The sequence below is a fragment of the Neolamprologus brichardi genome, chromosome 23 (assembly GCF_056152115.1).
Source record: "Neolamprologus brichardi isolate AB-2024 chromosome 23, ASM5615211v1, whole genome shotgun sequence".
NCBI classification, from domain to species: domain Eukaryota; kingdom Metazoa; phylum Chordata; class Actinopteri; order Cichliformes; family Cichlidae; genus Neolamprologus; species Neolamprologus brichardi.
In genome coordinates, this window is record NC_142125.1 from 3,783,655 (window position 1) to 3,805,970 (window position 22,316).

Here is a 22,316-nt window from a genome sequence, read left to right on the forward strand (position 1 = left end):
TGTAACGGAATACAGTTACTCATATTTTGTATTTTAAATACGTAACGGCGGTACATGTATTCTGTTACTCCCCAACACTGACAATAAATAAGACTTTCACTGTCACCTGTCTAAAGTGGCATAAATCTAGAGAGGGGCGTTTTGGGTTATTCTTATTTTTAGGAGTCAGTGTTGCTACACTTGCACACTTGGAAAAGCAACGGTATTCATCTGATTACATTGTGCATATTTCCTAATAATCCATCCCTCCATTTGTCCTTATCCAGTCACGAGCCTGAACAGAGATTATCAGACCTCCCTCTCTCAGGCCTCAAGCTCTTTGTGGGGGTACTAAGGTGGTCCCAGGTCAGCCAAGAGAAGAAACATATCCTGGATCCACCCTAGGGTTCCGCTCACAGTGGGGCATACCTGAAAAACCTCACTTACCCTGCAATAACTTTTTCTTTGTAACTTTTTGGGGTGTGAGTGGTGCAGCAGCCAGCCAAGCTAGGGATTGGTTATTGTTAATGTTGATTGCAAAATTTTCAGTCTGCAAGTTCACACTCAAACCCTGAGATAACCGGGAAGCAATGATTCTTCCATCCTGCCAGCAATAAGCAGAAAAAGGACAATAAAATGTTGGAAGCCCACAAGAGCCGCTCTTCCCAGTCAGGAGACGGTATGCATCAAATCAAAGACGAGCGAGACTTTTTTATGATTTGATTGACTTTATTTGTAAGGCACCAGAAGTCCTTCCTTACTGCAGAACATTTCATTTTATTTATAGTAAATGTTTGCTGTACTTTTTTTTTAGAGTTTCTTTTTCGTTTGTTTAAATGAAGCTATGATTTCAGACACAAAACATTTTTTTTTTTTGCCAAAGTACACACTTTTAGGTTTTACATTATACACAAAATAAGTATTTAAAAAAAGACCTTTACAAAGCTCAAAACGCTTACAATGCTTCACGCTATGAGGGCAAAGAGGCGGCACGGGAGTCAAGGGGAGTGGGTGGGAGGGAGGGAGTGTCAGGGTGGTGGGAGGGGGGGAGAAAAGGAAAGGGGGATCAAAGGGTGAAAAGGTCAACATACTGCAGTTTCCCTCCCCCCTGGTGTCACATCGGTTTTGTAACACAATAGCACAAGAATCATCCAGGACAGACAAGAGAAGATGCAGCCATATACACATAAAGCTTTCTATGTATAACTGTATACAGAGGCGAGCACCTCCAACTACTTCAACAAATACATAGAATTTCATTTGTACGTCTAAAACGTCAGCCTTGCAAATCTCCCTCTAGCTCATATCGATTAATATTTAAAAACGAAGAAAAGGGGGGAGGAAAGGAACGAGTGCATCGATCACAGAAAGTTTGGATCAAACATTCTTTAAAAAGAAAAAAAATATGTCTCCACTAGAAAGAAATCAATCTCAGTTCCCCCGCAGACATGCATTGATGTGTGTGTGTGTGTGTGTGTTCTGCTTTGTCTACACGCTCTGCATTTCACTACAACAAGTACAGTATGTATGTAACTAGATACATACAGTATGCAGCTAGATGGGAGGACGACGTGCCGCGAGCTTAATTCACAAGCAAGGTAGCATGTTAGCTTTAGTTGTAAGAACAGCAACGCATTTCATCTGGTTTAGCATCGACTACGGGATCTGTACAAGTGTTTATACACACCTTGTTTTATGTATTCACATACATACACAACAATGGGGATCATTGAAAGAGTCCTCCAGCAAATGCCATCAACAGTTTATCACCTGAACCTTTAGAAGACGGAGGCTTTTATTCTGAAAGTCCCTCGTATGTATTTTCACTTTTGGATATCAAACGTGCACGTTCGCTGATCTCTTTGAAGGGTACTTCTGCAATAAAAATGTGCTTTATCATCAAACCGAAGACCATTCTGAGCTTATTTTCCCCCAAATGAAAGGAGCGGGTTATTTTTAAAAATACATATACAGCTCGAGATGGCTACACTCAATGAAGCCATTCAGAGATGAAAAGAGAGGAGGTCAAGACAGGTGTACGTGCTTTTAAGTGTGGTTCGACATTTTCAAAGTATACGTGGTACCTCTCAAATTGCATGTCATCTTTTTGAAAGCAGACATTTCGTCCATTCGCACTTCTGTTGCCTGACAAATCCCCGGGACAGTAAAAAGAAACTCCAATATATCCAAAAAAGCAAACAAATTCAACCCAAATATGATGAAGAAAGCGATGTAGTCTCTATTCTTTTTTGTTTTTTAACTATAGACAGATTTTCAGTCCTATTTTTCATTTTTATTTTGGTGTTATAAATGCGCACTGGGTATAATAATTGGTCTACTTCCACTATTTATTAATTTTCACTGATACTTTTCACAGCAGAGATTTTGACTTGTACTAACAGGAAGAATATTTGTGTTACTGATATAAATTACAGCTCTGGTCAATTTAAATTTCCCACTAAGCAATGACAGTATGATAGCATGAACAGTACCAGGACACTGACACCTTAACAGCTCAATGGAAGTCATTAATTCTACTATTTACACCTTACCTTACTGTGACATGTCAAAATGTCTGAAGTGAAAACCACCAAACAAAAGATGCTGTCAAACTGGCTCTATACTACTTTACAAATAATAGTCTCCTAACTGACTGAATTTGGACTGTAATGCTATCATTATACAAATGTTCTTAATTAAATGCAACATAAGACTTTCAAGCTGACTCTAAAAGCGATCACTGATTATTCTCCTTACTAATAACGTGAATTCTAGCCATGCTGGTTTGAAAAATAAATAAACAGAAGAGTTTATTAAAGAGCTGCAGATGTGTCTTCATTTTGTGTAATGACCAATTTTAGATCACAGTAAGGAACTGTATGTAATGCAAAAGACACTCTTTAATTTAAAAAAACAAAAAACAAACAGTATTTGGTGATATTATATTATATTATGCTCCTCTCAGATCACAACCCTATTCCAGGAAGCAGGTTTAGCTAAAATTCAGAGTTTGTTAACCCTGAGAAATCAGATAGGAAATGATCGGATTCAATTCTGATCCGATGGCAGACCTATGGTACAAACTTTTTTCTACGATTATATAGAGTGGCCCAACATAATTTTAGTTTTATTTATTTAACCTTTATGAGACTCAATACGTCACAAGTAGGGATGGGTACCGGTATCCAGTGCCATGACATAAACGGTAGTAACCAGACCGAAAAGCAGCGCACATTTCGGTGCTTTTTCTTCCTGAGATGTGATACACTTTGGATTCTAGCCAATCATTTTACGTTTCCGAGGATAGTAGGCGGGCCCAGGTACGTACGTTCTTTTAGAGCAGAGCTACAGATTAAAAATGCCCAAGGCGAAGCGGTCAAAAGTCTGGCTGTACTTCACAGCAAAAGATGCAAACTCAGCAGCTGCAACAAGTGCTTTAAGCTGATACTGTGATACTGTCAAAGGAGGAAACACCTCGAATCTGATGAAACACCTGGCGACGCATAGTGTTTTTTAAAAGCCAAAAAATGCGCCGTATTTGATAGCTTGCTGCGAGACCTCACACCGTGCACATCTACTGCGGGTGGGTTGCCTGTTATCGGACCCGGAGTTAGCAACATCCCCCAAAAACCTGAAGAGGAGAGTCCTGGCCCCTAGCCCTGCCAGTGTAGCAGAAATGATGAGGATGATGATGCAGCAGCAGCCGTTCTTCTCTGCGTGAGTAGCTTAATGTTGTTCGTGTGTAATTTACGTTGAGTAGGCTAACCACGTTATTACATTAATGCATGTAAGGTGAACTAGCAAACACCATCATAGCTACATGCGGCTGTCTTCTTGTTTGATGGCAGATACTCCCTTCACCCTGGACAAAAAGGCTAAAATGACCAAAGAAAAAGTGGAAAACAGCTAAACATGAGAGGGTTTTGGACAAAGTTTGTGTTTTTTTCCATTGTTTAAGCACTGCTTCCAGCCAAGAGTGATACCATATATGCCCCATAGCTGCAGAAAAGGCTAACATTGTTATCTTTTTACAAAAAAAAAAAAACAGCTGAACATGAGAGGTTTTTGGACCAATTTTGTGTTCTCCATTCTTTAAGCACCGGTTCAAAAGTACCGGTTTGGCACCGGTATCAGATAAAACCTAAACGATACCCATCCCTAGTCACAAGCGACCTCTGTTTCAGACAGCATCATTAAAAATGGCTGCCTACTCTGACCAGCCTCCATGAAAATACCAACTCAGAGTTGCTGATCTGCTCAGTTTACAGTTAGAGTCTGACTTCAGTAAACCTGGTTCCCAGATTAGTGACCGGCTGGTTGTTGCGTTTGCTGCGTGGCATTCAAATCACGTGTGTTGCAGAGTGCCCTCTGTTGGACAAACTATGCAACGTCAACTACTACATTTTTTGCAGACCCCCACATGGAACTTTTTTTTTCCCTAAGAATTTGGTAAAAGATGCAGTGGGTATTTTAATAAAATAATCAACCACAACTTTAAAGCCATCTGCCTAACACTGAGTATGTTACTTTGCACCTACAAAAAAGCTCCAACAGATTGGTGCATGGAAACGAGACATCTGGGAATTGTCCTTTGGCGTCTGGCACCAGGACGGTGGTAGTAGATCCTCTGGGACCGGATAAAGACCTTCAGCAATGTGGCAGAGGTGCCGTTGCTCGTAATAACATCTAAAGGAAAGCCAAACCAGAAGATTCTGCAGCTGAACTTTGTATTGCAATGAGATCATCAATGTTGTGGCGGGCTGGCATAGTTTCGCCCAGCTTCCAGCAGACTCGAGGTCTAATCCGAAAACAACCAAGAGCATACAGGACCTTTCTGTTTGAAGGGGGTGTTGTTGTTTAGTTTGGATTCATAGCAGCAGCTGTAGAATGCACTTGTGCTTCATCTGTGTGAATTACAGTAATGTAACTATATTCAATCATACTCAGTGCCCCATGTAGGCATTAAATCAACTGTATAATGCAGGATTAATCTGATATGTGAGAGATCTTTATGTGCAGTGAATCGTAGGGTATTTAAAAGTGAATTTACAGAGAGCCCGTGGTTTTGTTTCATGCTAGGATGGAGTCGTTCCATTTAGAGACCAAAATAAACCAAAGCAGACAACTTTTCGAGAACTGCATCACTGCAGTAATTGATGCCACCGGTCTAGCGTCTACTGTGCGTTAAGTTTGCGCACTCAGACTGGATAAATAAGCCATTCCCTTTGTGACACAGTCTGCACTCTGTCAATGTCCTTGTTCTGCACAAGCCTGAACCGAGCGAGGAGGATGCTTCAAAGACACACGCTGCCCTCTGCTGTCAAACACACAACATGCACTCTTTCTCCCCTCAGTGTCTGCTCTGATATTAGTGCACATTAAAGAGGAAAAAGATGGTGGGAGGGTGTGGACGTGAAGTGGCGTTACTTCTCTTTGCTGCACGTTGTGCTACCTCAGCTCCGTTTAATGATGCCTTTCAGTTAAGGTGCCGGGTGGATTTATCCAACGTACCTCACAGGGTCGGGCAAGGATCAAACGTCGGGGGGATTACTTATCGAGGTGGGTCTGTTATCTACTCTGACGGCTCTCGGCATTAAATCGGATCTAAGAACATGCTTTTATTTTATATAAAATTAGGATTACTCACAAAATCTCTAATTTTCATAACACAGATTCTCTTTTGACGCAGAGGTTTTTGATTAGAAAGTGAGTATAGCTTTTAAGCACGCTTCTGTCTTTAGCCGGGGCATTATTTAAACAATTCTCTGATCTTTTATCAATCCAACATTTAAACTTTGAGCCCACTTTTACCTTAGAATGAACACACGCGAGGTGAAATACCATGAAACATCAACACTGCTGATCTCGGTGAGACCTTTATGTTGGGAAAATGAAGTTTTTAGGAATCCTGTGTTGCATCTGACGAGTTTTACAGCTTGCCAGCAAATCCAAGTGTTTAACAGTTTTTCTGTTAACACCTACGGAACAGTGCATTCAGTCTGACGGATCAGTCCTGTCTAACGAGGACCTATGAAAGAGGCAGAGGCAAGAGGTGGGAGGAAGACAGGGAGGAAGAGAGAGAGGCATGGAGAAGAAAGGAAAACACGGAAACTCAACAGGAATCAGAAGAGAGAGAAAAAGCAAGAGGGAGGCAGGAAGAAACTGAAATAGAAAGTAGTCCGGATTTTCTTTAAAAAAAGGGATAATGTGGCTTAATCACATGCAAAAAAAAAAAAAGAGAAAGAGAGAGAGCACTTGAAAATACAAGATACATAAGAGAGCGACAGTCTCATGGCTTAAAAAAAAAAAAAAAAGATATAGAAACAACCCAACTATGGTGAATACCAGGATATAAGGTGGTATGTGCCAAAGACCTCCCAATAATGGGGTTGGCTAGGGGGTCGGAAGAGATGAAATTGAAGCCCATGTTAGGTAGTGTCAAAGAGAGGGAGACCTGGGGGAGAGGCTATAGGCCAAGTGGGCTTGAATCTAGGGATTCAGGTCTCTGGATAAAAACAGAGCTGAATAGGGCTGAAACACCATCTAATCAGACTTGTCTCCATCCTCCTCACGGTGGCTGTCGACTCCATCCCGCGATGCTTTCTCCTCCTTGGCCAGCTGGGCTTGAGAGGCCAGCAGGGAAGAGAGGGAGAAGAGACCAGAGGAGGTGGTGACGGCAGGGAGGGTCGGCTGGCTCAGGCTCAGCGGCAGCGGAGTCATGGGCAGGGCCAGGCCCTGAAGCTGAGACAGCTGGTGAGCCTGGAGCTGCTGCTGCATGGAAAAGAATCAGACGCAACTTAGAGACAGTAGGATAGATCGAGCGCACAAATCACTGCAAAACACAGGACGGACCTATTATAGAACCACAAGTCATGTTTAATATATAACCCTTGAGGCACAGCGCTAATAGTTTACAGACAACAGGATAGATGGAACGCACGTATCATAGCACATGCTCAGTAGAAGATACACATAGCTTATTTATAATAGATGCAGTTTTTAAGATGTATAAAAGCCTCAGAAAACAAGTACAAAACAATATGATGGGATCGACATGCCTTTGATTTTAAAGTACAGAAAGATACATTGTTACTGCCACGCTTCTCTTTTACACACACCCAAAAGTGAGTTCATTTCTATGGCAGTTCCCTCTGACCTCTTATAATCGACACATAACTGCCCCCGCCAATCCTCTAACTTTCTACATGATGTGACTAAAGTCAAAGCAAAAGATGTCTGTGAAGGTTCTCAGTCATCCAGGTCATCGTAGTCAAAGGAGCTTGTAAAGAAAAGCGTCTGGACTTCAAGCGTCTTCAAGCAACCTAAAGAAGTCCAGACGCTTTTCTTTACAAGCTCCTTTGAAAGCAAAGGATCCACCGACAACAGAACGCCCTACCACAAGCGCCAACGCAGAGCGCCACCTTCTTTATCACAAGTCGCAGACACAAAGACAAAAGCAACGCACCGCCGTGAATCATCCATCACAGTGACGGAGTGGCTGGGCTAGCGAACGGTAGACAATAGTGAAATGATGGAGGAGCTAGGATAGCTAACACGAGGCTGAAGTAGTTAAAGCTGCCGATATAAAGAATATCTGCGCGTAGCAGGCTAACGAGCTGGCCTGGTTTGTACCGATTTGGTATTTTAGCTCGCGAGATAACTGTGCTGTAATTGTTTCAATGGACAGGATTGTGGCTTAATCAAATTTATCCCCTCGATGGGATGGATACCACCACTTTTAAAAGACACAAAAAGTAGTTTACTCGTGATGAAGAGTACTACACACTCCTACGACGTAAGTGTAGAAGAGATTTTAACCCTAATAATACCCCGAGGTTATCTCTAACCTAAACAAAAACATTTCAAGGCATGGAGGCTTTAACAGAAGAATCCAGCATTTCTTTGGAGCTTAGCCACTTCTAGAAAAGTTAATTTCTTATATTCCAACTTTTGGTGCATCAGAAAAAAAAAGAAAGTCTGTGCTTTAAAAGTTTCTCTTGGACTTCATCAATATAACTCTAAAGAAACCCTTTAAAAATTCATTGTTCCCAGAGCTGCTTAAACAAAACAGTGGGAACATTTATAAATGTTTATTTTACTGTGCAGGCATACATTACCAGCGCTCGAATATAATCATGATTTATGGGTCATTTTAACGTTTTTCATTAGCAATTGGAGCTAATAAAAGCTTATTTATTTTTATAATGCTCCGTTTAGGAGGAAACAGATTGGAGCAGGAAGCCTTTGAGGTTTAGAGTTTTTCATTTCACACGATATAAAAAAAGCGAGAAGCACATTTTAGGTTTTTGAGAAAAACCCTGCGATGACACACAAAGGTTTTTATCCTCACAAACAATAAGTCAATAAATGCAAGATGTAAAAGAAAACAATAGAATTGATCGGGTTGGTCAATATTTGCACTTTTCCAGGCAGGGTTAGGGCTGCAACAACGTACCCTTATGATGGAGTTCATCTCTGGGGGGGTGACCTGCTTGGCCCTCTCTATGGCTGCCAGGACCTGCTGCTGGTGCTGGAGATGGTGGGTGGGAGACGGGGGGGAGGCAGGGGGTAAAGACAAGAGGAGGAAAGTGAGAAAGACAATAAAAGCGAGACAGAAACATGGGGAGGAGAGTTGGGGGGGGGGGGTGGAGAGGTTAGATCAATATCAATAGTCCCAACAGAGACCCGACAACCCTCTCTGGTGTTGCGCCTCCCCCTCTGACCATTTTGCTATTCATCCAGTTACACACACACACACACACACACACACACACACACACACACACACACACACACACACACAAGCCTTGTGTGACACCCGGGAATGGATGGTTGGCTGGTGTGGTGTAATGGGTGGAGGTCAACCCCCTGGTGGGCAGATAAGAGCATGGCTTATCTGAATCGCACAGCCATTTATTACACTGACACAAACACACACATGTATAAAGCAAGAGAAGAGTTGGATGGAGTAGGAGGAGGCAAAGGAGGGAAAAATGGAGGGAAAGAGGGGAGTGAAGGAAGAGGTCAAAAGGGGAGGGGGGGGAGGGACAACCGTGAGGATGGGACAGATTGAATATGGCAGAATCGAGGTGGGGGCAGGGTGAAATGGAAATTGAGGTGGAAAGAAACACAGGAAGCAAGTGATGATGAATGATGGGAGGAGAGAGGAGGGATGCTGAGCTTGAGGTCACGGAGGTGGAGAGGTAATGAGGTGGGAATGAGGGTGATCTCATTCCAGGATGTAAGGAATAGTGCTGAGGGTCAGAGGGTTATTGACGCCTCTGTGCCAGAGTGTGCGTGTGCGTGTGCGTGCGAGTGTGCACGCGCTTACCTCCTGAGACAGGTAGGGGAGGACCTGTGCGCAGATCCCATTCAATCTCTTGACTATCTCAGCCTGTTGGAGGAGAGCACAGTGGTTTATAGTATTCCATATTTTTATCACTCCCAACAAACCCAGTGAAAAAATATGTAACTCAATTGGTTATTTTCCATCTTCCCCACCCTGTCAGCATCAAAGCCTAATAATTTTAACCTTAAAAAATGGTCATAAATATAAAAAAACTTTCCACTGTTTCCTAAAAACTGATAGTTGTTGTAATAAACAGGGATAATTGTATATTCAGTGGTTAGAACAGAACGGTGCATGTATGAGTATCTCAAAATAAAACACACTGGGTGTGTTCACAATGAAGTAAGGGGCGGATCTGACTGTGAAATGTAGGCTCAGATCCTGGGTTATTCGCCTTTCTGAAACTTACAATGATCCACATTTACAAAACGGACTTTATGGTTTATTGAGTTCACCACAGCGCACAGATTGGGATTAATGACCGGGTTTTATGCTCGATGCCGTTGCAGATGCAACCCTTGCATTTATCCAGGTTTGGAACATTAGTACACCTCAAACTGCAACACCACACCACCACTGTTTTATACAGTATGAAATGAGTGACTGAGCCCATAAACTCAGCGGGATAGTGCTTGCAGATTTTTTATTTTTATTTTTTGCCACCACAGGTGTCTCCCCCTGGTGGCCGTTAAAGAGAATGGAGGTTTAAGACAGACAACATGGGGGCGCCTACGTCCATATTTATACTGTCTATAGCAGGGGTGTCAAACTCAAATACACAGTGGGCCAAAATTCAAAACTGGAACAAAGTCGCGGGCTAACGTTAATATTTATTGAAAAAAAAATCTTCCTCTAGATATAAGAATGAATCTTTTCTTATGGACTCAAACAAGTTTTGCTGAAAAACTGAATATGGAACAAGTAAAGCTTAATACTAAACAATATATATATTAGCTGTATAATACGGAGCCCCGCAGGGGACATGGGAGAAAAAAAAATTAAGACGGACTTTTGCGAGATCTCGCAAAACTAACTCGGGATCTCGCAAAACTTTTGCAAGATCTCGCAAAAGTTGAATTCCAACAATGGCGGCAGCTACTTAGTTGTAATATTACTCTTTCTGGGTCACAAAATACACTTTTAAGATATTTTGAGGCGTGAATGTAGTTGTGTAAACGTCAGATACCTGCTCGGTTTACAAGACATCACATATTTGCAAAAGTGCGCCGACGTTTTCGGAGATCTGACACACACTAGCTCGAAGCTAACGGGAGGTCGAGACCTACTACAGCCGGGAGGAACACCGCTTTCCCGGCACATCGTGCCTCGACCTCCCGGTCGGCTTCGAGCTGGCGGCCTCCGAAGAATGCGGCTAAAACTTTTGCGAGATCTCGCAAAAGTCCGTCTTAAATTTTTTTTTCTCCCATGTCCCCTGCGGGGCTCCGTAGTATAATACCAGTAGGCCAGCTCTAATAGTAATTTGGTATGGCTTCGCGGGCCAAATGTAATTAGGCTGCGGGCCAAATTTGGGCCACGGGCCAGAGTTTGACACCTATGGTCTATAGTCAAGAATTACTGGTGCAGGGGACAGAGGGAAAGGATATTCTTACTTTTCTATTAGATTAAGTCACCTAAGTAATGCTCGGTCATGAGGGGATACACTAACAGAAGGAAGCTCATACCAGCTTTGCTTCTGTCTGAGGCTGTAGAGCGACTAAACGTAGGGTGGTGGCGTCTTTAGCACTTAGATGTGGATTTGCTGAATGTAAAAAATGCACCTCACTGGGTACTAATGCCTGTGACATCCACGGAGAAGATTTGATAACAGCTTTTCAACCAAAGCCAGAAAAGGTGAACAAAAACCACGCCAGGGCAAAGTGTCGAGGACAACAACTCTATGGAACAAGAAGAATACAGCATAACAGCCTCTGGCTACATAGATAAAATGTGATATCAGCTCACGGCTCATTTTAATCTTTTCATGGGATTTAATGACAGCTCAAAATAAAGAGTATCACCACACTTATCCTTTAAACCCTTGTTAAATGTGAATCGTCATTCAGCGAATTTAAGCCACACTCATCAGTATGGGAAACATCTGCTATGACCTTCCCAAACTGGAGCAAATATATCTCACACACATGCACATACATCAGATGTGTCAGAATCCCTTTATTCACCTCATTAATTTAGTTGCGTGTACTTAATACGCTTCTAAAAACACTCGGACGCACACACACACACACAGTAATAATCTCCCGTACACGCACGCACACGCCGTGTTCTCTTTCACATCATGCACATTCCCTATCTTTCTCACATGCAGGTCTATTATCACATTTGGTTGGTAATCATCCAATCCATAAGAGATATGCAAAGCAGCAGTAATTGTGTTAGAGCCTAATTCGAGGCGCGATGAGGAGAGAGAGGCTCTTCTAACAGACATTAGGCATGCAGAGCACAGTTCCCATCAAGCGCTTCACTCCTATCTGCTCATCATTACACATACAATCTCCCTGACATCTCTAAAATGTCTCTGCGGGACTCGCTCCACGCTAACTATGGCTCTGCCTCTTTTTCAGTGCCCTTTATTCTGTCTATCTTGTTTTTTTCCAACCCAGCTTTTGTCTATTCTGTTATCCCTGCTCTCCATCACCTTCTCTTCTCCCTCAGATTTTTCTTTCTGAATGCAGCCTCCTCTCTCGTGTCCTCACTTTACATTTCACTCTGCTTCATTCTGGCTTTCCTAAAGTGCTATTGGAGCACTTTTCACTGACGAAATTCTGTTTCGAGGAAGTATGGACGGCAGAGTAAACAAACCTAACGTTACACAGACTTCCTTAGAGTGTACTGGCTTTGTCACTGTGTGGGCTCCCCTATAGTCACAGGGTCTCATGGCAAAATGTGAAATACTGATACATTTTTTGCTCGTTTATGAAAGCAAGCTGTCCTGTTTTTTATAAGCGTGACTTTGAAATATATTTCAATACAAAGAGGAAAAGTAATAGTTTTCATGCCTGCAGCACACACATGATAACATGCTGCAGGTGGCTCCGGCGCACTGATCAAAGTGCCATCTGTTGTACTTCAACCCAAACCACGACCTTTTTCAGAACCTAGCTAAATAGTTTTAACACCTAAATCTGCCCTGAGTAGATTTATGATCTAAACTTGTGGTAGCAGGTTTGATTAGCTAAATCTAACCAAGTATCCAGATTGTTTAAACCTAATCAAATAGTCTAGATGAGGGGTGTCAAACTCCAGGCCTCGAGGGCCGGTGTCCTGCAGGCTTTAGATCTCACCCTGGGTCAACACACCTGAATCAAATGATTAGTTACCAGGTCTCTGGAGAACTTCAAGACATGTTGAGGAGGCCATTTAATCATTTAAATCAGCTGTGATGGATCAAGGACACATCTAAAACCTGCAGGACACTGTCCCTCGAGGCCTGGAGTCTGACACTGTTGGTCTAGATTATCTAAACCAGGGGTCCCCAATCCCAGTCCATGAGGGCCGGTGTCCCTGCAGGTTTTAGATCTCACCCTGGGTCAACACACCTGGATCACACGATTAGTTCATTACCAGGCCTCTGGGGAACTTCAAGACATGTTGAGGAGGTCATTTATCCATTTAAATCAGCTGTGATGGATCAAGGACACATCTAAAACCTGCAGGGACACCGGCCCTCGTGGACTGGGATTGGGGACCCCTGATCTAAACCTAACCGACTAGTCTGAATTGTCCAAACCTAATTGAAAGGTCAAGACTGTGCAAACCTAACAAAGTAGTCCACATTATCTAAACCTACCCAAGTAGTTTTGACTGCTTAACCCTAACTAAGTAGAAAAACAGGTCGACAGGAAGGCAGAAAAAGAGCTTTATTAGCCATATTCCACATTTAATCCTCAACTCAACCTTGCTTTTTTTCCAGACCCCAAAAAATGGCCTCTGGTATGAGTGGAAAATTAAGTTAAACTGTCCTCTAAATTGATACTTTTTCCTCCCTTTAAAAGGTTGAAAATATTCTTTTCATGTACACAAATGTGACCAGTTACATGACAAATCAAAAGGACTTTTGCTCCAGTTTCCATATATCTCTTCAGTTTGTTATCAGATAAAAAGAATTTTAAAAACGTAATGCTCACGAAACGAGGTCAAAATAATTGGCATTTTTGTTTTGAAATTCCCTAAAACTAGGACTGGATAACTGAATCACGGCCTTTTCAGTGTCGCCACTTCTGCTTAACAAAGAGTTTCCACCATGCCGAACACGAACAACTATTCCTGCAGACGCAGCTCACCTCACATACAGATGAATCTACTCAGAATTGCCTTCATAGTTTGGTTTATGTGATGAGCACAACGAGAACCTATATACTACACACAACACAAACAGAACACAAATGCTGTCAGGAGAAGAAAAGGAGGAAAAACAGATAAACGATGCAGCTTCATTCAACACACTCCCAGTTCGATCCGCAACTCAACCTTGCTTTTCCTCACTAAGACAAAACAGAGATGCAGAGAGCAAAGAGACAGACTGCACAGAGTGGAGAGGCATTTTTTGAATTGAGTAGGACAGAGTGATCAAGAGGGAGCAATTGAATGTGTGAGTGTGAGAGAGAGAAAGAAAGAAAGAAAGAAAAAACAGGGAAACAGACAGAGGAGGAGGAGGAGGAGCAGAGAGGGGAGTGAGGCTCTGCACAATAGGCCTAGACATGAATGCTCCTCGACACTCGTTTCCACACATCCCCTTCAATTTCAACTCTCTAATGGAACTAGCGATTCTCGGCACCCACTCACACTGTGCACAAAGGACGGGCGTGTGCGCGCACACAGTAACAGCAGCACACACGAGCAGAGAGACACGAACGTTTACGAACATGTGCTGGTAACATACGCGTGCGCACACAAAACGCAGGCACATGCGGTGATGGAGTGACTGGAGGGGCCCGGGAGCGTGCGCGCTAACACACCGAAGCTCACGCTGGCTCTACCCACACACTGACATTTCTAAAAGATTGCAGACAGCCAATGGGAAAGTACATGAGCTAATGTACACGCGCGCACGTACGAAGATTGCTGGGTACACACGCAAACACACAACTCCATTTGTGCCTATGAATTTAATCCCTGTGAGATAAAGGAGAAAGGTGTGTGCGTTCGCTCAGCATGCATCGCGCTGCCCGTCTTGTGCTTCCAACCTCAGAGTTTGTGCGGGCGCATACGAGTGAAGGTCTTTAAATCATGGAAGCTGCTACTTTCATGTGTGTCTCCATTCGTCAAAGCATGCTCCCTTCTTCCAATATGGCTGTCAGCGCACGCCGTCAATCATACGACAGCGTGCGTGTGCGTTTGGGAGTGTGGATGGGCAATACCAGACGAGGTCATCGATAAGGGTTGGCCCCTTGGAGGCCCATCGCTCTCTCCTCCTGCAGGCTGAGCATAAATTACTCCCCCTGCTGCAGCAACACAAACTGATGTATGGACCACTCCCTCACCCACGCCCTGTCTGATTGAGGGCCTTTTTTTCTCCCGTTTCAAAATACCTTACTACTTCTTACAGCACCGTTTTCACTGGATGTAAATATAAAGCCATTTTGCCAAAACCTACATTCACATGAAATGACTGCGTGATGCTCAAAATGACTAAAAACAAAAAAACAACAACTGGATTTACACACAGAATTAGGTGACCTCACTCAAATGAGATCCCCAAAGGAAACAGATTATGTTTAATAATCACACCAACAGTTCAATAAGCTGTCGGTGCATCACGAGGAATGCACAGCTCCTTTTTTTTGTCGTAAAAACACAACAAACTTTGACACTTTGTATTTTATTCAACTGAATCAATTTTAGACTTCGTCTGCTACAATCCTACGATATTTAGGTGACTAAAACTAAAAGAATCTAGTTCTAATTAGGAGTAAAACTAGGGCTGCAACGCTTAATCGTTAGAAAATCGCGATCTCGATTCATACTTATGTGTGATCTCATTTCCAAATAACAACGATTTAAAAAAAAGAAAAGAAAAGACGATGACGATTGTATCGCATTTTGATCCGGGACGTAATCTGCATGAAAACAAGCGCTCACTCTTCCTGCTCAACAAATGACAAGGGCGGAGCCTTATACCACGTGATACAGAAGCTGTGACGTGTGATGCTAAAATTAGCAGGGAAAAAACAACGGAGAACACGTCAGGGGTGACGAGAAAGTGACAGAAAAAAATCCGTCTCGGTCAACCACCCAAACATCAATAACGGGAACCGTACACAGCGCTTCCCTATACACGTCGAACTCCTGCAGGCACAAAGAAATTACGGAGGCTGTAAGATATATGTGCAAAACGAGGGATTTAGGAGAATGATCAACACCTAGACAAACGCTACACGGTGCCGTCCCGCAACTAATTTTCTATTGTTGCACTACCTGCTCTATACACGCAGCGTCGAGCAACGGTGGAGACGGAATTTCAAGCAGTACAACATTTTGCGGCAACGACAAAACGTGAGACATTTGTTGTTTTTATGTTTATTTATTGTTTTTATGTTCAGTCTCAACTGTTACGAAGTTGATGTGCAGTTAATAAGCGCAATAAATATTTATACTGGAAAAGAAAATCGTGAGAGAATCGTGATCTCAATTCTAAGCCAAAAAAATCGTGATTCTCATTTTATGCAAAATCGTGCAGCCCTAAATAAAACTAAACTTTTTTTAATCAAAAGACTATGGCTACAACTAAATCAAAAACTGCTGGGCCAAAGATGAGGGTAAGAAGGTACATCATAGATGTACTTTCATACTTTATCTTCACCACAACAGCCCAGTACTGCGTCTGCATCACCGTTGACACTGCATTCATCTATCTGTCAGCCTCCTGCTTTCCTCTTCCCTCACTTGTAAACAAGATCCTAAGATATCATCCACTTGAGGTAGCAGCTCGCTCCTGCACCCTGCAGTGGACACGCTGCCCTTTTCTGACTAAGAACGTGGCTTTGGAGTTTCAGGTGCTAAATTCTCACCCCAGCTGCTTCACACTCGGCTTCCGGAGCAAGTTTGATGAGTCCAAAGGAACCACACCATCCGCCAAAAGCAGAGATGAGACTCCTGAGACCATGAACGGAAATCCTAAAAAATCCTTTTTACAAAAATTACTAGACTTATTCTAGTAATGACCATAATTTCCAAACTGAACTTGGTGTTTTAATCAGTGACCTGAAACTAGTGACTGAGCTCATGAACTCATCAGGAAGGTGATCTGATGTAAATGGTAAATGGCCTGCATTTGTATAGCGCTTTTCTAGTCCTTAAGGACCCCAAAGCGCTTTACACTACATTCAGTCATTCACCCATTCACACACAGGCGGTGGCAAGCTACATTGTAGCCACAGCTGCCCTGAGGTGCACTGACGAACACAGTGCCACCACCTAGTGGCACTGTATCTTGCCCAAGGATATTTGGCATAGGAGGCAGCCTGGGATCGAACCACCGACCTTCTGATTAGTGGCTGACCTGCTCTGCCACCTGAGCTACAGCCACCCAGCTAGGTAGCCAAGGGCCATTGCCCCATAGACATCTATACTACCAGACATACTTTTGTTAGGAAAGGAGTCGCCCCCTGCTGGCCATTAAGATGTTGGCACAAAGTCCATCTTTTATACTGTCTATGGTAAATCTTTGTACCAGTCACTGTCACTGTTTACTCACCCGTCCCATCAAAAAACACTAAGCTGCTCTCTGAGTATCCATGTCTGTAGCATAATAAGGCGACCACAATACAGCAATGTGGATCTGCCAGTCAAACATCAGTGAGGCACATGCAACAGGTAACTTATGGAGACATTCCCCATCCTGGCAACCAATGCATCTGAGCCAGGTTAAAGAAAAAGGAACCTTGTGATGAAGTGCATAATTCAAGGTTCAGTAAGTATTAAAAATCTTTTTATCTGCATTGATGAGGTTAGCTAACTGGCACCTCAAAGTCCAGGAAATTCTCCCAGCTGAATCGTCAGTATGAACAACAGGCAACGCTACAGGACAGCGAGTCCTTGAGACATTTTTCAATCACAGAGTACAAAATGATGAAATGTATGATTCATCTGTAAATATTAAAACAAATTGCTCCGAAATTACAACTTTTATTTGTGGCTCTCACAGGTTTATCCATAACACGTATAGAGAGAGTCTGTCAGATACCTGCTAGCCAGGTTTAGAAAATAATTCATTTATGCAGAGGAAAGTAGCTACTTCCTGCTGACAGCACAAAAGCTTATTTCACTCAGATTTGGCTTCTTTGGATTTTTTCCTGTAGTATTTAAATCCACATGTCAAAGCTAACTGACAGGAAGAAAAATTCTAAACACTGGTAAAAGCAATAACAAAAAATTAGACGGATAACCCTCGGCAGTAGTTACATGACGATGGAGACGCCTCAGTTTATAGAAGCATGTTAGAAAGGAAGCCTTAAGCAACATAACACACACAGGAGGTACAATAGAAACTTGATAAACATGCATGCCCCTCAGTTTGAATCCATCACATCCTGCAAGCAGAAAAGGCATCCTCCTGTGTTTCAATTTTCTTCACAAAAGCAATCTTCTGTTTATGATCATACAACAGTTTTACATCCTATGTGATGGGAATAAAAGAGCGAACTTTAAGGAGACTAAATACAGACTTACCTGTTTGTGCATCTCGATGTTGAGCCCGTAGGACATCTCATAGTACTACACAAAGAGAAGAAGAAGAAGCTATAAAAACACAGGCACCAAACTGTTGCCAGAAAATTGTCTGTGCAGGAGCTCCATGCTAACAATTTATCATGCTCAACTGACTGCATGTGACAAATCACGTTTGAAGCTAATGTGCATTTTGATTGCGCCACAATTGCAAATCACACAAAAATTCTGTTTCTCAGCTGGAACACTCGAAGCATCTTCAGTTTGCTTCGTTGCTTTTTTCCACCAAAAGCAACGAATGCTAATATGATCATAAAAAACATTATACGGGCCTTCTTAAATCCGAGAGATGATTCCCGAAAGGCATCATTACACTGCAGATTAATAAGAACAAGAATTCACAGGGGTACAGTAATCTTGAAACACTGCGGAAGACTTTATTCGCCTTTTCATTTTTGCCTTTGTTTTTAAGTAAACAGCTTAATAACAACCTCCAATGTTCTTTGTTCGATGTCATTTGATGTAAAACGATGAGCTGCTGAAACCGAAGCTATGACGGCACGTAAAAATAAACCGATCAACTGATTTGCATAATTAATCTGCCAGTTTGTCATTTTATCCTCCTTCTCATGTACACGCCAGCTTCCCTCATACAAATGAAATTTGCATGTATGAACTGCCAGAGAATATAAACAGTTGCTTAATTTAAAGGGCGTACTGAAGTTCTGTTTGTGGCTTACAGCTGTTTGTGTGCAGGATGAGTTTCATTAATCTCTGCAATCATCCCACAGCAGCGGGATCCACATGTGTGCGCACGTGGAACAAGAGACGTTGCCTCATTTATTATTTAGAATTATTAATTATCCAGACAAGTCGATGTGATCGGTAACAGTCCCTTTCCTTACTTCTACACTTCAGACATGTTCACACACACATGCAAAGAGAAGACACAAAGAGGAAGAGACACTGTGAGAGAAAAGGAGAGACAGAAGAGAAACCGCTTCTGTTGTGTGTCTGTGTGTGTGTGTTCAGTGTTAATGAGAGGGCCACCTTCTAGGCGTCAACCCTGTTAATCACCCACTCTGTCTGCAGGGGGACTGGCTCTGTCACTGGAAAACAAACAACACACAGATCTCTCACTCACACACACATTTTGGTCTCTCGCTTGTTGTCACTCACACACAAACACACAAACACACATGCACGCACACACAGAGTTGTTTGTGTTCAATTTCACACCGGCTCACTCTCGTAAGTGAATGCACGTGCACGCGCGCACGTGCACGCGCACTAAAACATAGCTCCGTAGCTGCTTGTGCCCACGCGGAAGCTCCCTAAAGTAATTACAGCGCTGGGGAAATGGAGGTGCTGCCGCTGGCTGGGGGAGTGGGGCAACCTGATATGCTATTAGAGGAGGAGTGGGGAGGTCGTAGTGGGGATACAAGACTCGGCCTGCCACTGATGGAGTGGAAGTGCGATTGAAAGTGCGCGTGTGTGTGTGCATGGCTGACTGTGTGTGCGTTCGAGTCAGAGTGGGCGAAGGAGGCTGTTTTGGCAATACTGCGTTCACAATTCAATTTTACAGGTTTTATTTCAGCTGAATCTGAAGATGGCTGCACAATTACATCAGCATGTATCCAATAAGGGCGGTGCACATATTAAAAAAGACAAATACATTTTAAGCCAATGGTAACAAACGTGTAATTTATCTCAGTTAATCCAATACAGCGGATCTACAGAAGGGTGATAAAGTGAAGGAAATATCTCAACACTTGACCTCTACAAACGAGGAGATCCAGTAATTATTTTGGGGCAGGTGTCCCCCTGGAGGAAAGAGCAACTGCAAATCAATACAAATCCCTTCTGAGGCATCACCTTTATCCTATAATGAAAATTTTCCATACTGATGGGAGTGGTGTCTTGGCAAGTGATGCCAATTCTTCATCAACTCTTTCCCCCTAAAAACGACATCTCCTGTACTCTTAATGACAAGTTTTGACACCTCTAATAGATATAGAGATAGATATAGAGATAGATAGATATAGAGATAGATAGATATAGAGATAGATATAGAGATAGATAGATTAATGTGGTTGGATGACTATTAGAATGGGTCACACTTTTTTCCAAGGGTTGCTCCAGTGAGCTACACAGGCAGAGATCACTCTCACTAACTTTTGATGCACAACCAGTCATTTTGATCTAAAGCAGTCATGGGGGAAAGAGTTAAAAAGGTAAAGAATGCTTTAAATAATTAAGAAAATGTGATTCTTTTGGAAAAGCATGATTACTTCCCTCCAGTAGAGATCCAGAGGCTTGCGAAATAAATACCAAGACACTCCAAAGCTGTTCTGGCAGCACGTGGTAGTCCCACTCCTCACTAAAGCCGTTTTCACATAAAAACTCCGAAACCTTTTGGCAGAATCAGGTCAGGGCATCATCTGCTCTCCTTTCTCACATGTATCGATGGTGCAGCGGTTAGCACTGTCACCTCAGAGTAAGACGATCCTGTGTGAAGTTTGCGTGCAAACCCTGTATGTGCTTCCTCTCAAAGACATCCACGTTAGCTTGACTGCTTTCTTGCATTTGTGCAGAACAATCCTGTGTAAGAGTGATGTGAAAAACTAGTTTAGAGTTTATTGGCTGGACTATTCTAATTCATTATTATCAGGTTGTCCTAAAACCTCCTTAAGAAACCTCCAGTTCATTTAAAATGTTGAAGCGAGAGTACTGGCAGGGACTAGGAAGAAGGAGCACATTTCTCCCATATTGGATTTTCTTCATTGTTAAATCCAAAATCAAATTTTAAATTCTTCTCCTCACATTTTGGATAATCAGTCCCCATCTTATCTTAAAGACCTCATAGTGCCATATCACCCCAATATAGCAGCAGTCTCAGTCTGCTGGTTTACTTGTGGTTCTGAGGGTACTTATAAGTAGAATGGGAGCTTTCAACTTTCATCACATTTCCTATGATGGCTTATTTCTTCTAAACACACCTCTTATAAATATGTGTTGCACACCACTTTGTATTTAAAGGTGGCAGTCCCTGCCTGAGCTCGCTGGATGTTTCTTCCATTAAAAGGGTGTTTTTCCTTCCCACTGTCGCCAAGTGTCAGCTGATTGTTGGGGCTTTCTCTCTATTGCTGTAGGATCTTTACCTTACAATATGAAACACCTTGAGACGACTTCTGATTTTGCCCTCTCTAAATTAAATGAAACTGAACTGAAATTAAACGTGGCTGCCAGTCTAAAGCACAGCTGGCGAAAGTGATCCATGTTCTCACTTCTGGAAATGAGGCTGCTGCCTGAGTGAAGTGCAGGAAAATGGCACAGATCGGATGACGGGGCGATGTCAGACATTTGCATTCCCAATTCCACCTCAGGTTCATAAAAAGGCTCAGGGTTTTAGTGTGTGTTTAGCCAGGACCACTATACTGAAACTTGGATTTCTGTTCTATGTTCTTAAGACCAGGAGCACAAGACCCCTTTTAATCTATAGAGAGAACACATATAATATTGATTAATTTAGATGCAGCAAAGAAGGAGCTGAGGTGGAAATGAATGTGTGAGATGATCAGCTGGGATTGCAGATAAGTTGGTCTACCCGCTAGCCTCAATACTGTAGCTTTTTTTAAAACTGTCACAGATCTCTAGACAACATTTTATTTCTTCTTTTAAATCTGTAACAGGGTTGGACGTAAACTATTTATTTATTTGCTGGCTGCCTTTTTTAAAAAAAAAAAAAAAAAAGTTGTTTTATTTCCCAGACCCAATTACATGTTTATAAAACAACTGGTGCTTTCACTGTTATATATGGTTTTAAACTGTTCAGATTCAAGCAGATTGCACTTCTATGCCCCTCACATTTTATATATAAAGCTTGAGTTGTAGACCTTGTAACGAAGAATCAGAACACCTCAGCAGACTCTGGAAACACTGCAAATGCTACTTGTCTTGCATTTTCTCTTAAAAGTGTCCATGTTTCATTCAGCTGCGCATTTCCTGTCTCACTGTTTTCCAGCACGATAGCTATAAGATGCAGGCTGAAGAAAAAGCTGCCTCATATTCTCCTCCTCACTAAAGTTAGACATGTGCAGTTAAGCAGGATTTACGCTCTGTCTGAACTGCATGTGTGATGGTCAGATAGCGTTAGAAACCCCTTTCACCAGCATCCTTCCTGACATTTGATAGTGGGTGACACACGCACACACACACACACGCACAGTAATGTTCTAAAGCCGACATTCACACCCGCTTCATGCCTTGCAGAGGTGAGAGAGAAGCCAGGGATCTTACTCAA

The 22,316-nt window shown here is 42.5% G+C and overlaps 1 protein-coding gene across 2 annotated transcripts in view; it reads right to left on the minus strand.

Annotated features, from left to right (window-relative positions):
* Positions 1-687: 687 nt before the first annotated feature.
* The window catches only part of tle5 (TLE family member 5, transcriptional modulator), a 58,061-nt gene continuing 36,432 nt past the window's right edge, over positions 688-22,316 (minus strand). Inside the window, exons 4-7 of one of the 2 annotated variants that reach the window (XM_087835844.1) lie at positions 18,017-18,061; positions 9,311-9,373; positions 8,435-8,509; positions 688-6,747 (exon numbers count right to left, since the gene is read on the minus strand). In XM_087835844.1, coding sequence (XP_087691970.1) covers positions 6,523-6,747; positions 8,435-8,509; positions 9,311-9,373; positions 18,017-18,061 — 408 coding nt within the window. In that variant the 3' untranslated portion in view covers positions 688-6,522. Of the gene's footprint in view, positions 6,751-8,434; positions 8,510-9,310; positions 9,374-18,016; positions 18,062-22,316 lie in introns of both variants that reach the window. The other variant, XM_087835843.1, reaches the window with a different exon arrangement.